The following is a 16,940-nucleotide window of genomic DNA, read 5'->3' on the forward strand; positions in this document are numbered from 1 at the left end:
ATATTTGAAAATTTAAATTTTTTCGAAGAATTCTATTGAAATTGTTTTAAAAGGAATTGAATTACTGCAAAGGATTTTACTATTCATAAAAATAATTGAATTATTGACAAGAATTTTACTATATTTATAAAAGTAATTGAAATGTTTCGAAGAATTTATTAAAATTTTCAGAAATAATGAAATTTTAATGAAGAATTTTTATGGGAAAATTTAAAAATAATGCAATTTTTTCGAGAAATTCAATTAAAGTTGTTTCGAAAATAATTGATTTGTTAAGAAGGGTTTATTAAAATTTTAGAAAATAATTGAATTCATCGCAAGAATTTTATTATTTTTTGAAAATAATTGTATTCTTTTAATTTTTTTTTTTTACGAATATATTTACAAATTGCATTGAAAGTCAATTCAATTATTTTCAATATCTAGTATTTTCACAAAATTCCCAAAAGAATGCAATTATTAGAAAAAAAAAGAATTAATAAAATTCCTCCTCAGTTATTTTTATAAATAATAAAATTTCCACAGGAATTCAATTAATTTAGAATATCATTTTCAAAAAAAAAATTCGAAAAAATCAATTATTTAACAACATTTTTATACAATTTTTCACAATAATTCAATTACATTCACTAATAATAAATTTTTCATGGAAATACAATTACATCAAAAAAAAATATATTCGAAATTCAAATATTTTCAATATCTAGTATTTTCATAAAATTTCCCCAAAAGAATTCAATTATTTAAAAAAAGAATTGATTAAATTCCTCCAAAATTCAATTATTTTCACAAATAATAAAATTTCCACTAGAATTCAATTTATTTAGAATACCATTTTCAAAAAAATCAATTATTTAACAAAATTTTTATACAATTCTTCACAATAATTCAATTACTTTCACTAATAATAACATTTTCCATGAAAATTCAATTTTTAAACAAAAATTTTGATAAAATTCTTAGAATTTAATTATTTTCATAAATAATAAAACTCGTCGAAGTATTTCAATTATTTTTAATACTGTTTTAAATTAATTAATCGAAAAAACCAATTATTTTCACAAATAACGTTTTCCACAACAATTCAAATATTTAAAATAAAATTGTCATAATAATTATTAGATTTGGAAAAAAAATTAATTATTTAAAACAATGTTTAGAACATTCTTATGAAGAATTCAATTTCTTTCAAAAATAACAAAATTTTTCTCAGAAATTCAATTCTTTTTAAACATTTTAATAAAATTCGTTGTGTAAGAATTCAATTATTTTCATAAATAATAAAATTCTTCTCAGGAATTCAATTATTTACATAAATAATTCTTCGAAAAAATTCAATTACGTCGATAAATAACAAAATTATGCCCGAAAATTAATTAATTAATTATTTATTAATTATTCTTGAAAATTTAATTTCAATTCCTCGAAAAAATCAATTATTTAAAAAAATGTTTTTTTAACATTCTTTGAAAGAATTCAATTATTTACAAAAATATTAGAATTTATTAATCTTTTAGGAATAATTTTATTCTTGTAGATTTTAATAAAATTCTTCCCAAGAATTCATTTATTTTTATGAATAATTCTTCGAAAAAAATCAATTATGTCGATAAATAACAAAATTATGCCCGAAAATTCAATTATTTTGAGGTATTTTAAATAAAATTCTCTGCAAAATTTAATTATTTTCATATATTACAATATTCATCACAAGAATTCAATTATTTTTAAAAGTATATAATAAATTTTTTCTTTCAAATTCAATTAGTTTTGAAAGTTCTAATAAAACCGTTCGCAAGAATTCAATTATTTTCATAAATAATAAAATTCATCGCAGGATTTAAATTACTTTTTAATACAATTTTACAGGAATTGCTCAAAAAATGTAATTATTCTTAAAAATTCAATTTCAATTCATCGAAAAAATCAATTCTTTACAAAAAAATTTCTTTTTAGATTTTTTGGAAGAATTCAATTATTTACAAAAATATAATAATTTTTCACAGGAATTTAATTATACTGAAATATTTTAATAAAATTGTTCGAAAGAAATCAATTATTTTAAATACAATTTTAATTAAACTTCTTTGAAATAATTCAATTTTTCTTTTAGATTTTAATAAAATTCTTCCCAAGAATTCAATTATTTACATAAATAATTCGTCGAAAGAATTCAATTATGTCGATAAATAACAAAATTATTCTTGAAAATTCAATTATTTTGAGGCATTTTAATAAAATTCTTTGCAAAATTCAATTATTTTCAAAAATAACAATATTCATCACAAGAATTCAATTATTTTTAAAAGTAATAAATTTATTCTTGGAAATTCAATTATTTTTAAAAATTCTAAAAAAATCGTTCGCAAAATACTAGATATTGAAAATAATTGAATTTCGAATATTTTCTGAAAATAATTGAATCGCTTTAAAGAATTTTATGATAATTTTTGAGAATAGTTTTTTATTTCTAGAATTAGCGAATTTGAAATAGTGTAGATTTTCATAAAAGAAACAAAAATAGTAGCTTTTTAGTGGCTGAAATCTAAAAAAAAGTTTCCAAATAGTAGTAAACGTACAGTTGAAGGAAAAATCTTATTTTAATCCATAAAGAAAAACTTAACAATAAAAAACAAAAAAAAACAATATTAAACATTCTTGGGAAATCCAATAAAAGCTCCTTAAATCAAAAATATTTCTCCATTTTCTTATGGGAGGATTCTATAAATACACATACAAAATTCCTAAACGATCATTGATCCTTTACAATATTAAATTATTGCCGGGTATAAAATTTTCCCTCGAACAGGAGGGTAAGCAGAACGAATGTGAACTCTCTAATTATTACTATATTAATATATTAATATTTAATCTTGATGGAATTCCAATTAGCGTTGTTTGAAAATTCCGTCTGGAATTGTAAATATATAAAATTGACATGAGTCATATTGATATAAAATATTTTTAATTTGACAATAAAAATTATCAGAAATTAATTCCCGTTATATAAACAGATGAGAACAATATATCTGACATTTTAAGTGTTTCCAGTAATCGAAATTTTTTTTCCATTTAATTTTTCCATTTTTTCCATCTTTAAATATAAATAATTAATATACACCATATGAAATATAAAATAGATAATAATAAGAAAAATTTGCCAATTATTAACTAAATGATAAAATGAAACTTATGAAATCATAATTAGCAAAAATTCGAAAAAATAAATGAAAAACGATTAAAAAAAATTAGCTTTATAAAATATAAAGTGTCAAAAAAAAAAAAAAAAAAAAAAAATGATAAGTAGTAAAACGTTTAATAATAATTAACAGACACGAATTATTTCTAATAATAAAAGTCGAAAGAAATAATTTCAGATATTAAATGTCGACTAAATTCTTGTAGTTTAAATGAAAAATGACATATGTAATAAAATTCTTCTTTAGTCTAATTAATTAATAATCGTTTTAAATAACCAAGAGATTAAAGAAAGAATAGAAATGAAATTTGTTTGAAAAATACAATTAAAAAATTATTATACAAAATATAATATAATATTTTTGTTATAAATTGTTATAAATTGTTATAAATTGTTATAAATAAGTTATTTTATAATAAAAAAATGAAATATCTAAATCACAAAATTTGTTGCATTAAATAATGAAACAAATATATCTGACTGTTAAATTGACTAATTGGTGATCAATAGAGACCGATTAGTGATAATAAGTCGTATTTCGAGCGACTTTTTATGCACTGAAAATGATTTTGCATACAATATAAAGCGCCATTATTGTATGCCTTATTATGCGAAGCTATCGATCAGTTAGAGACCGGTAGCTATTGTTATGCTTAGGTCATTATAACCCAATGGGATTAGTGATAGATTTTGATTTTCCAAACTTAAGAGAAGAATCATCTGTAATTTTTATTAATTTTATTATTATTAATTTTATTTTTTTATTACTATTGTTATTTTATTATTATTATCATTATTATTATTTTACTATTATTATTTTTATTATTTTTATTATTATTAATATAATTTTACTACATAACAGTTTAATCACTTCATTACTTATTTAATTATTAAATTAATTAGTCTATTCAGTTTCAAAATAATTATTATGATTTTATACATAATTAAATAACTAATCATAACTAATGAATGAATTTTCCAATTAATTTCCATAATTATTATTACTATTATTATTATTATTATTATTACTGTTATTATTATTATAATAATTATTATTATTATTTTTATTATTTATTTAATTATTAGATAAACGGGTCAAGAGAGAAAAGACTCTTTAGTGCACATAAGTACTCTATACGTAGAATTTTAAAGAATTAATATTATTAATAATTAATAATTAATAAATTGTAATTAATAATTAATAATTAATAATTAATAATTAATAATTAAATAATTATATTATTAAAAATTATCTAAAGAATAAATAAATATATACGAATAAATTAAGAACCAATTTTTATTATTAAACTAATAATTAGTTACTTGATAATTCATTATAATTATTATTATCCTAGTAATTTAGCGCATTATACACTATATGGATCATTTTATTTATAATTTATATTTGATCTATTTAATTATTATCAAAGAGTGTAATAATAATAGTAACCTTTGAATTTGTTGGTGAAATTTCAACAATAATAATTAGAAGAGTAATAAAATTAACATGAAAAAGTCAAAGTGCAAACAAACAATTCAACATTTATTGCATTTTATATTTTTATATTGTAAACGTGGAAGGAAATTTTTCATTTATCGTTCTAATTTTATTAAAGGTGATTTACGGGGAAAAAAATATGAAAATAATATTTCTCAGTATATTATTCACGATCAAATTTACTCTATAATTGGAGAAAACTGGTAATTTCACATTTGATTTAATTAATTAGAGCTTCATCTTCATAAATAATTAATAATTAATAAAAATAATTACTTATTTTAATATTCACTATTATTTTACTAAAATTATTTTTACTAAAATTGAAATAAAAATAACTGACTATAATATTAACAGTGAAATAATAGTAATAATAATAAAATTATTATAACTATTAATTATACTGCCCGTATAAATGTTATAAATAAATAAATAATTATTAAATTATTAATATAAGTTTATTAATAAATTATTATATTTTAATAATAAAAATTGTAATAATAATGACGATAACAATAAAATAATAATAATATGGACGGTAATTATAAATATAGAGAACTATCAATAATTTTGATTGTTTCGCGACAAACGTTAATATTTCCTACATCAGGTTGCTAATTTATTATTTATTATCTTAGACTTTTATTTAATTGATTATTACTGTTTTACTGCAATAAAAATTAATAACCATTTATAATTTCACCTACAATTGTATATTTACTGAATTTATGAAAATTCTAGTTTAATAAACATTAACCTAGACTGTTGAGTTATTAATTATTACTAATAATTAATTATCAACTTTATATATTATTGGATTTTTATTTTTACTCACATGACATAAAAAACTACTTAAAACTTTTTTTTTTACTGCTTTTTTAAAAAAATTTCTATAGATTATTTTTGAAGTTACGTTATAATTTTTCTTTTCAAATATTTTCAAATTTAAAATTAATGTATTGAAAATCATCGAATTGTTGAAAAGAATTTTATCAAAATATTTGATAATAATAAAATTCCTCCAAATAATTTTATTATTTAGAAAAATAACTGAATTCTAGCAAAAACTTTTATTAAAATTTTTAAAAATCCTAATTAAATTCTTTTGAAGAATTTCTTTGAATTTTTTTTTTAAATTAATGGAGTTTCTTTAATAATTTTAATTGAAAATTGTGAAAGCAATTGATTTTTATGAAGTAGAATTTTATTAAAATTATATTGAAAATAATTGAATTCTTGCGAAGAATTTTACTATTTCTAAAAAGAATTGAAATTTTTCGAAGAATTTATTAAAATTTTAAGAAATAATTAAATTGTAATGAAGAACTTTTATGGAAATATTTTAAAATAATGAAATTTTTTCGAGAAATTCAATTAAAGATTTTTCGAAAATAATTGATTTGTTTAGAAGGATTTATTAAAAATTGCATTTGAAAGTAATTTAATTTTTATATAGAATTTTTTAAATACATTTTGCGAATAATTGAATTATTTTTAGAGAATTCTAAATTCTTGTTGGATTTAAAATTTTAAATTTTAAATTCAATTATTTCTTAAAAATGTTAATAAAAAAAAAATTAATTAATTAAAAAAAATTAAAAAATAAAATTAATTAATTAATTAATTAATTAATTAATTATTAAATTAATTATTTTATTAAATTTTTTTCTTGTTGAATTTGATGGAGATTTTTGAAAATAATTAAATTCTTTCGTGTAATTTTATTTAAATTGGATTAAAAATTATTTAATTCCTGCAAAGAATTTTAGTATTCATAAAAATAGTTAAATTGTTTCGAATAATTTTTTTTGGAAATAATTAAAATTTATGGAAATATTTAAAAATATTTGAATTCATGCGAGAAATTCAATTAAAATTGTTTTGAAAATAATTGAATTCCTGCAAAGAATTTTACTACATTTATAAAATTAATTGAATTCTTGGGAAGAATTTTACTATTTATAAAAATAATTGAAATTTATGAAAATATTTGAATTCATCCGAGGAATTCAATTAAAATTGTTTTGAAAATAATTGAGTTCCTGCAAAGAATTTTACTAGTTATAAAATTAATTGGATTCTTGCGAAAAATTTTACTATTTATAAAAATAATTAAATTTTTTCGAAGGATTTATTAAAATTTTAGAAAAAAATTGAATTTTTTCGAAATGTTTTAAAATTTTTTTAAAAATTGAATTCATCCGAGGAAATTCAATTAATATTGTTTTGAAAATAATTGAATTTTTGTAAAGATTTTATGATTTAAAAAAATAATTGAAATTATTAAAATTTTAGGAAATAATTGAATTCTTTCGTGAAATTTTATTAAAAATTTAAAACTTTTGTAAATATGAACAGTAATAATTAATTTTGTACTTGATGAATTTTTTAAATTTTGATTCTGAAATTATTTTAAAAATTAATATTTGAAAATAAAAAATTTTGTAATTTGCGTAACAATAACAAATTGAAAATCTTGTTCCGCGCTAGTAAAATTTGCTAGTTAAATAATAAAGTGAAGAAAAAATTTCGAAAATAAATTGCAGAGAAATATAAAAATCAAATAAAGTAAATTAAACCAAATAAAAATGAGGAAATAAACTAAAGTGAAAATAAAATAGAGTAAAAATAAAGTACAGAGTAGAAATAGAAAAAAAAAAAATTAAAAGCGAAACAAAAAATATATTCTTTATCATGGAAACGAGAGTAAAAATTAATTAAACAAAATAAAGAAAGAAAAAAATTAAATAAAATTCCCCACTTGAGAAAATTTGCATAAAAATATTCCCTCAAAGAATTCAACCGGGTAGAAAATATATTTCATTAAACATGCACTAATTTCCCAAGTAATTTATTGAGCTCTAAAAGAAATGTCTTTTTCCGCCATAGAGAGAGAGAGAGAAAGAAAAAAAAAGAGTTCCTCCATCCACGAAATATATTCATCATTAAACGGCCATAAAGCAGAAAGAAAAGAAGTGACTCTGTCGAGAATCGCGTCTGACCTTAATCGAAAGTTCGTGCAACATTTATCAAAAATAGCGGAACACTGAGGGAGCTTTGTTTTTCGACCGAGACACATATGTGCCATACGCCTCGACCTAGACGAACACTTATTTAAATGAGCGAAAGATTCTCCCAAACAAAAACAACAACAACAACACAGCAAAAAAAAAAAAAAAAAAAATCCATGTGCGTACAGATTGAGAGAGGACGAAAAAAAGGGATTTCTTCAAAAAAAGGGGTCAAAAGAAACGAAAAAAGAGAAGAAACGTATCGCGCCATTCAGTGGATAGATCGCCGGCCGATAGTGACTGGTAGAGACTTTAATTATCATCGCGTACGGACTATTTATATGCCAGGAAGCACTTAAATAATATTTCTCCGAGTCGAAGAGTTGAGTCAAGAGATGGGAACGGGATTACGGGAGCCTCGAACCGAAGGTTCTGATCCACCCGGCAGATAAGCCGCCGTCGACGGTGGGCGGAATTGCTTATATATCGACCGGAAGTCAAAAACAATATGCGCGAAAAGGATGAAAATTGTGGCCTGCCTTCTATATATGCATCGCCCTCCCTCCCTCCCCCCTCCTTTTTTTGTATAAGATTTATGAGTTCGATAGTATAGCGATATATATTCACTCAAAAAAAAAAAAAAAAAAAAGATTTCTCGCGGAAGTCCACATTATTTTACGCGATTGAATTTCTCCAACCGAGCGTTCCAAAAAATAATAATAATGATACGCGCGCACATATCGCGCGCATAAAAAGAAAAATAAATACATATAACTCTTTAACATTTTTCAATATTTAGAGCGCGAAATTTCAACGCATTCGTCAAATTTTTTTTCTTTATAGATTTACAAATAAGAAGAGCGTTGCGCTCGCTCGCTTCTTTGGCAATTATTTTTACTTTCCAAACTATAACAGCAGGGTTGCCAGAAAAAATTAATTTTGTTTTTCCCTAATTTTCAGAGAAAATTTTCACTTTTTTCTCTGACCTTAAAAAAATATTCCGATTCACGCTCAAAATTTAATTATATTCAAAAATTTTGATTATAGTTTATTTTAATTATTTTTATTTTTATTATATTTCTAAAATAAAGAAATTCTTTGCTGAAATTCAAATAATTTCAAAATCTACTATTTCAATAAAATTTCTCAAAAGAATTCAATTATTTTCATAAATAATAAAATTCTTCACAGGATTTCAATTATTCAAAAAAAATGGAATAAAATTCGTTGTAAGAATTCAATTATTTTCATAATTAATGAAATTTTTCATAGGATTTCAATTATTTAAAAAAATGGAATAAATTGGTTGTAAGAATTCAATTATTTTCATAAATAATAACATTTTTCATAGAATTTCAATTATTTAAAAAAAGTTTAATAAAATTTGTTGCAAAAATTCAAATATTTTCAGAAATAATAAAATTCTTCACATGATTTCAATTACTTAAAAAAATTGAATAAATTTCGTTCTAAGAATTCAATTATTCTCATAAATAATAAAATTTTTCATATACTTATGATTTCAATTATTTAAAAAAAGTTTAATAAAATTTGTTGCAAAAATTCAATTATGTTCAAAATTTAAAAAAAATTCTCGTTAAAATTTCAATTAACTTTATAAATAATAAAATTCTTCACATGATTTCAATTACTTAAAAAAATGGAATAAAATTCGTTCTAAGAATTCAATTATTTTCATAAATAATAAAATTCTTCACAGGATTTCATATATTTAAAAAAAGTTTAATAAAATTTGTTGCAAAAATTCAATTATGTTCAAAAATTTAAAAAAAAATTCTCGTCAAAATTTCAATTAACTTTATAAATAATAAAATTCTTCTCCGAAATTCTATTATTTTTAAAAAATTTAATAAATTTCTTGTCAAAATTTCAATTATTTTCAAAAATTTTCCTCAATTCAATGATTTTCAATATCTACTATTTTAATAAAATTTCTCAAAAGAATTCAATTATTTAAAAAAAAAAATTTATAAAATTCGTTGCAAGAATTCAATTATTTTCATGAATAATAAAATTTTTCTTAGGATTTCAATTATTTAAAAAAATGAAATAAAATTCGTTGTAAGAATTCAATTATTTTCATAAATAATGAAATTTTTCATAGGATTTCAATTATTTAAAAAAACGTAAGAAAAAAAATTAAACTTTTTTAAAAAAATAATTCTACAGATATATTTTCAAAGATTTTAATTTAAAAACCTTTTCAAAATTCAATTATTTTCGAAAATTCATGCTATAACGTTTTTAATATTCAATTATTATCTAAAATTTTAACTTAAATTCATTTTTAAATCAATTTTTATTAGAAAATTCTACGAGAATTCAATTATTTAACTACAAAAATAAATAATTTATTGAATAAATTCATGTTTCCTAGAATTGAATTCTCATAAAGAATTTTATAAATAAATTTTTAAATTATTAAATTTATTCGACGAATTTTAATAAAATTTTCAAGAATAATTACATTTTTCGAGGAATTCGATTAAATTTGAATTAAAAATAATTGAAATTCTGCGATGAGGTTTATTATTCATGAAAATAATTGAATCTCTGTAAAAATTTTATTATTTATGCAAATAATTGAATTAATGCGAAGAAATGTATAAAAAAATCTGTAAATTAACAAAATTTATTTATTTATTTTTCAAATTCAAATTTTCTTTTAACAATATTGCGTCTTTGCGTCACATTCGAAAAAGAAATAAAAATTTATAAACTTTAGAAATATTTAATGTATGTTCTTGATTTTTAGATTCTATTTACGATCCAAATGTTCAGAACGTATTCAAAGAAACGAAATTTATTTATTCCTTCTTGAAATTAAATTGTTATTATAGTAATTTTCCGTCACTTTCCAATAAATTATTTCTAAAGCTTCTAAAAGTAAAATTTCAGTTTTTCATTTTTATCGCTGTCAATTTATGATTTATTAATTTTTAATAAATAATATTTAGCTTTCATTTGAAAGATAAAAACTTGTGGATCATTTCTATTTTTGTAACTTTTTTTTTCTAAAAACAGTGATTTTTATTCAATAGCTATATATTCATAAAAACCATGTTTAAGAAAATAGAAAAAAATAGTTTATCGAATTTTGCCAAATCATTCTAAAACTATAAATAAATAAAAAAAATACATAAATGACTGAAGTTACTCTCTAAATTTCAATTAGTAAAAGTATTTACTAATTTAAATTATTAGCTGACTTTTTGCTTTTTAATTAGTAAATTTTACTAATAAATTAGTAGAAATAACTATTTATCAATGAAATTTATTAATTCAAAAGCAAAAAGTCTAATTTAAAAACTAATTAATTCAAATTAAGTTATTAATTATTAATTAAGTTATTTAGTTTTTTTAAAGTTTTTTTTAGTTTTTTTAGTTTTTTTAGTAAAAATTAGTAATTAATTAAGTCAAATTAGTAAACATTTTTACTAAATTTGTAAAAATGGTGAATTGTTCAATTAATAGTTGTCAACTGAGCGTTTAATAATTTTATATCCATACTTTAAGATTAAAATTTTTATTAATAAATACAATTCGCTAAGAAAAGATTTATTAAAGAAAAAAAAGTGCTTTTTAAGGTCCGAGAATAATCATTAAAATCGTTTAATATACGGAAGTTGAAGATGAAAAGCGCTAATTAGTATTATAATCTAATTATAAATAGTAATTCTTCTCTTTTCCTTTGTTTCAGGTGAGTAGCTTGATGCTATTATCGCCAAGAGTTGCCATTGTGCCAGACGCAAATTTAACGTCGTGAGTAATGTTTGACCTGATTCTCATTTTATTACAGAATAACAAAATTATCCCTCATTTAAGTGAGAGTACAATCATCCAATTTAACGAAAAACAAAATTTTCCATCATCGCCCTTTATTATTTATTATACATCAGTGTATTTTCAAAACAAAAATAGAGAGAGAATAAAATTCACCGGAGTGAGGGAGAAAGATGCTTTAATTGCATTTCATATATATAAAAACTTAAAATAAATTCCCTATTGTATATAGATATACGTATACGTATATAAAACAGGGAGAGCCAAACAATAAATTTACTCGATGATTCATTTTGATATGGCTCAATTACTCTGTTAATAAATTAGTCAAATGACTGGTCATCCACATCTGTTCCTTGGACCAACTGCAATATTTATCCCTTCAATATAATATCACATATTTTCAAAGTTAAAATTTTATGTTTAAATTATTGTAAATTAAAAATCAATTTTCGTTAATTTACACTTAAGTTTAATTAGTTCACTTTTTAATAACGTTATTCGCATATGGAAAAAAATTATTGCGCTTTTAAATTCAAAAATTATTTCCAACACATTAATTTTTTTTTATATTTTTATTAAGCAGACTAATTTGAGAGCCACAAAATTTTTTCTGGAAATCAGGAAAAAAGAAAATTAAATTTTTGTAGCAATATTTGAAAATTAATAAAACTATAGTAGAATGATTATGTAAAGAGAAGGAGAGAAAAATATACCTTCGCGAGTAGGTTGATTAAAGTATTTGAATTGCAAATACTTGTAAAATAATGGGTTTTTTTCTTTTCTTAAATTTTTTTTTCCTTATTTTTTTGCGAATGTGGCTGGTCGCATAATGAGGGGAGGCAATAATAATTTTCTTGATGATAAAGGTCCAATCACTCATCGTTGGGTGAGCGGCCCGGTTCAATCCGTTCGTTTATATAGCGTATCGAGGCCGTAAAGTCCGCTTTACAAAATACAATGTGCCGCTTTACGCTCGTCGATTAGCATAAAACGCTTGTGTGCGATCGGTATAGATAGCATTAATTATTGCCCCGTAGACGTTGATTGTCTACTAATGGGCCTCTTCCTCGCGATGCGATTCGTCGGAATGGCAAAACGCTCTCTCTCTCTCTCTCTCTCTCTCGATCGAATGCAAAGGAAACAAGAAATCCTCTCAAAAAGGAAGGAATCATTTCCTTCATATATATACTCTCAAGTATACACTCAACGAAAATCTCGAAATTCCACATGCAAAACTTACTTTTCTCACATTCAATCAACTTTTCATTCACATTTCTTTTATGCTATAGTTATCATATATATCTCTCGGGCAATCTCTCAGATTCATTATTTCTACAATAACAGAATCAGGGTTGCCACAAATATTTAATTTTATTTTTCCCTGACTTTTCCCTGATTTCCAGAAAAAAATTTCACTTTTTCCCTGACCCTAAAGAATATTCTGATTTACTCTAAAAATTATTAGATACTCAAAAAAAAATGTTCTATTACATTTATTTACAAACTTTTTTAATTGTAAAATTATTTAAAAACATCAATAACTTCTTTCTTAAATAAATATTTAATCATTATTATTTTTCTGTAGGAATGAAAATTCTTCAAAATATTCAAATTTAAATCTTTTTGAAATTCAACAACTTATAAGAATATTATTACAAAACATGAAGAAGACGATCACTCCGAGTCGAAGACTCGGAGTGATCGTCTTCTTCATGTTTTGTAATAATTTAAATTGACATAAAATTTTTTAAAATAAGTTAATTATTTACAAAAATCCTGAAAAAATCCTTCACAAGTATTCAATTATTTTTACAAGAAGTACAATTTCACAAAAAAATTCAATTATTTAAAAAAAATGTAATAAAATTCGTTGCAATAATTCAATTATTTTTATAAATAATAATAAATCGATTATTCGTTTATTCATTCTTAAATCAACTTTTATTAGAAAATTCTAAAAAAATTCAAGTATTTAAATTAAAAAATAAATAATTTATTGAATAATTGAATGTTTGTTAAAATTCAATTCTTATAAAGAATTTTATATAATAATGAAATTATTTTTAATTGATTTATTAAAAATTGAATAATTGAATTCCTACGAAATTTTGACAAGAATTTTATTAAAATTCTTAAATATAATTGAATTTTGATGAAGAATTTTATTATTTATAAAGATAATTGAAATTTTGACAATATTTCTTTTTTAATTTTTGAACATAATTGAATTTCTGCGAAGAATTTTATTATTTTGAAAATAATTTAATTCTTCCAACGAATTTTATTCAAGTTTATATAAATAATTGAATTCTTACAACGAATTTTATTCAAGTTTATAAAAGTAATTGAATTTCGGTGAAGAATTTTATTATTTATAAAAATAATTGAATTCATGAAAATATTTTATAAAAATCTTTTTATATAATTGATATTTTTCGAAAAATTTTATGAAATTTTGTATTTTAAATAATTGAATTCCTGTGAAAATTTTATTACTTATGAAAATAATTGAATTTATTCAAAGAAATTTATGAAATATTGAATAATTGAATTCCAGTGGAATTTTAACAAGAATTTTATTAAAATTTTAAAAAATAATTGAATTTTGATGAAGAATTTTATTATTTATAAAGATAATTGAAATTTTGACGAGAATTTTTTTTTTTTATTTTTGAACATAATTGAAATTTTGCGAAGAATTTTTGTAACTTTTAAAAATAATTGAATTTCTGTAATCATTTGTAACTTTTCCAAAATCAAATTTTTTTTAGTATTTTTAACTAAAATTCTTCTATCAATCTATTATTTATGAAAATTGTAAAAATTATTTATAAAATAATTTGTAAGTCATAATTTTATAATAGTTTTTGAAAAATTAAGTTATTTAAAAAAAATTATTGTCAGAAATTGAAGATTTTGTATTAAAATTTGAGGAAATTTTATAATTTACGAAGCAAAAAGGAAAAAAATTCAAAGTTTTCTCATGAATTTTAAAAATTCAATTTTTTCCAGTATTTTTAGTAAAAATCCCTGACTTTTCCCTGACTTCCCTGACCAATTTTACTTTCCCTGACTTTTCCCTGATTTCCCTGACTTCCCTGACCTGTGGCAACCCTGAATTATCTACAAATTTCAAATTTCTTTTTTTATAACGAATTAATTTCTTTTTCCAAATTTTGGAAATCAAATTCAGAATTTATATTATTGAACACAATTGTTAATAATAATTGTTTTTAATTTGCCACTAATAAGCGTATCAAGGTTGTCATGCAACCTGAAAGCCTGGAAATGTCAGGGAATTTTATAAACTTTGAAAAAACCTGAAAAAGTCAGGGAATTTTGATCGGAATCAAAAAAAAGTTTTCAAAAGTTATTATGCTTATTCTTGAAATATAATTTTTTTTTCTTAAATATATTTCAAAATTAATTCCATTTTAATATAATCAATTTTCATATAATTCAATTATTTTCCTAAATAATCAAATTTTTTAAGGAGATTCAATTATTTTTATAATTAATAATCATCATCGCAGAATTTCAATTATTTTTAATACAATTTTAATCGAATTCTTCGAAAAATTCAATTATTCATAAAAACTTTAATTTAAATTCGTCAAAGGAATTCAATTATTTAAGAATTTGTTGTTAAAAATCTTCTCAAGAATGTAATTAATTTCAATACAATTTTAATTAAAGTTTTATGAAATAATTTAATTATTTTTCAAAGTTCTAAAAAAAAAAAATTCTGTAATATAAATCAATTCTTCTTAAAAATTTTAACATAATGACTCATTTTTATCAATTCAATTCAATTATTATTTTTTTTTTAAATTTTAACTAAAATTTTTCTTATCAATAATTTTTAACAATTTTTGAAAAAGTTTTTTAATAATTTACAAATCCATTTGTTTAAAATTCAATTATACACGAAATTTCGTTTATTCGGATATTCTTCAATTAATTTGTATATTAGAAAATAAAAACATTAAATATTTTTTTAAAAAATTCAGAACTTTTTCAAAAAAATTAATTCTACAGAATTGTTAGTTAAAAGTATGAAAAATTCAGATTTTCAAAGATTTTAATTTGAAACCTTTTCAAAATTTAATTATTTCTAAAAATTTACGCTGAAATGCTTTTAATATTCAGTTATTATCTAAAATTTTAACTGAAATCCATTTTTTAATCAATATTTCTTAGAAATTTCTACGAGAATTCAATTATTTATTTATTTCTTTATTTTGCATTCAATTAAATAGAAAAATAAATAATTTATTGAATAATTGAATGTTTTTCAAAATTGAATTCTCATAAAGAATTTTATCAATAAATTTTTAAATCGTTAAATTCTTTCGACGAATTTTAATAAAATTTTTAAGAATAATTGCATTTTTTCGAGGAATTCGATTAAAATTCAATTAAAAATAATTGAAATTCTGCGATGAGTTTTATTATGAATGATAATAATTGAATTCCAAAAAAGTATTTTATTGTTTATGAAAATAATTGAATCCCTGTAAAAATGTAATTATTTATAAAAATAATTGAATAATAACTTATGAAAATAATTTGTAAATAATTGAATTCCTGCGAAATTTTTATAATTTATGAAAATAATTAAATGTTTTCGTAGAATTTTATTAAAATTTGCTTTAAATAATTGAATTCTTTCGGAAAATTGTATTTAAATAGTAGATATTGAAAATCATAGAATTAAATAAAGTTTTGAATATAATTGAATTTCGGAGAAGAATTTTATTATTTATAAAGATAATTGAAATTTTGCGAGAATTTTTTTAATCTTTTGAACATAATTGAATTTTTATGAAGAATTGAATAGAATTTTTATTTCATTGATGTTACAATTTTGTTTATGAAGAATTACAGTACTTTTGAAAATAATTGAATTCTTGAGACGAATTTTATTAAAATTTCTTTTTAAATAATTGAATTCTTTTGTGAAATTTGATTGAAATAGTAGACATTGAAACTAATTGAATTTTGACAAATTTTTAAGATTTCTACGAAGAATTTTCTTAAAATTATTATTATTATTATTATTATTATTATTATTATTATTTTGAAAAAAAATTGAATTGTTAAAAAGAGTTTTATTAACATTTTTGAAAATAATTTAATTCTTTGAAGAAATTTATTTAAAAAAGTATTGAAAATAATACTTAAATTCTATTAAATAAATTATAGCAAAGGTTTTTTTAAAATAATTGAATTTCTTTGATCAATTTTAATTAAATTTTTAAGAATAATTACATTTTTCGAGAAATGTGATTAAAATTGAATTAAAAATAATTGAAATTCTGCGATGAGTTTTACTATTTATGAAAATAATTGAATTCCTAAAAAAAATTTTATTTTTTACGAAAATAATTGAATCTCTGTAAAAAATTGTATAATTTATGAAAAT

The 16,940-nt window shown here is 20.0% G+C and overlaps 1 protein-coding gene across 5 annotated transcripts in view; it reads left to right on the forward strand.

The window, feature by feature from the left end:
- Positions 1-16,940, forward strand: part of LOC122507295 (protein bric-a-brac 1-like) — a 603,721-nt gene that overhangs the window by 485,673 nt on the left and 101,108 nt on the right. For 2 of the 5 annotated variants that reach the window (XM_043619947.1, XM_043619958.1), the window contains exon 2: positions 11,430-11,491. The exons of the other annotated variants lie outside the window; for them this stretch is intronic. In XM_043619947.1, the coding sequence (XP_043475882.1) occupies positions 11,430-11,491 (62 nt within the window). The remainder of the gene's footprint in view (positions 1-11,429; positions 11,492-16,940) is intronic. 5 annotated transcript variants of the gene reach the window in all.

Source organism: Leptopilina heterotoma, unplaced genomic scaffold (genome assembly GCF_015476425.1).
Source record: "Leptopilina heterotoma isolate Lh14 unplaced genomic scaffold, ASM1547642v1 Lhet_114, whole genome shotgun sequence".
Lineage (NCBI taxonomy): Eukaryota > Metazoa > Arthropoda > Insecta > Hymenoptera > Figitidae > Leptopilina > Leptopilina heterotoma.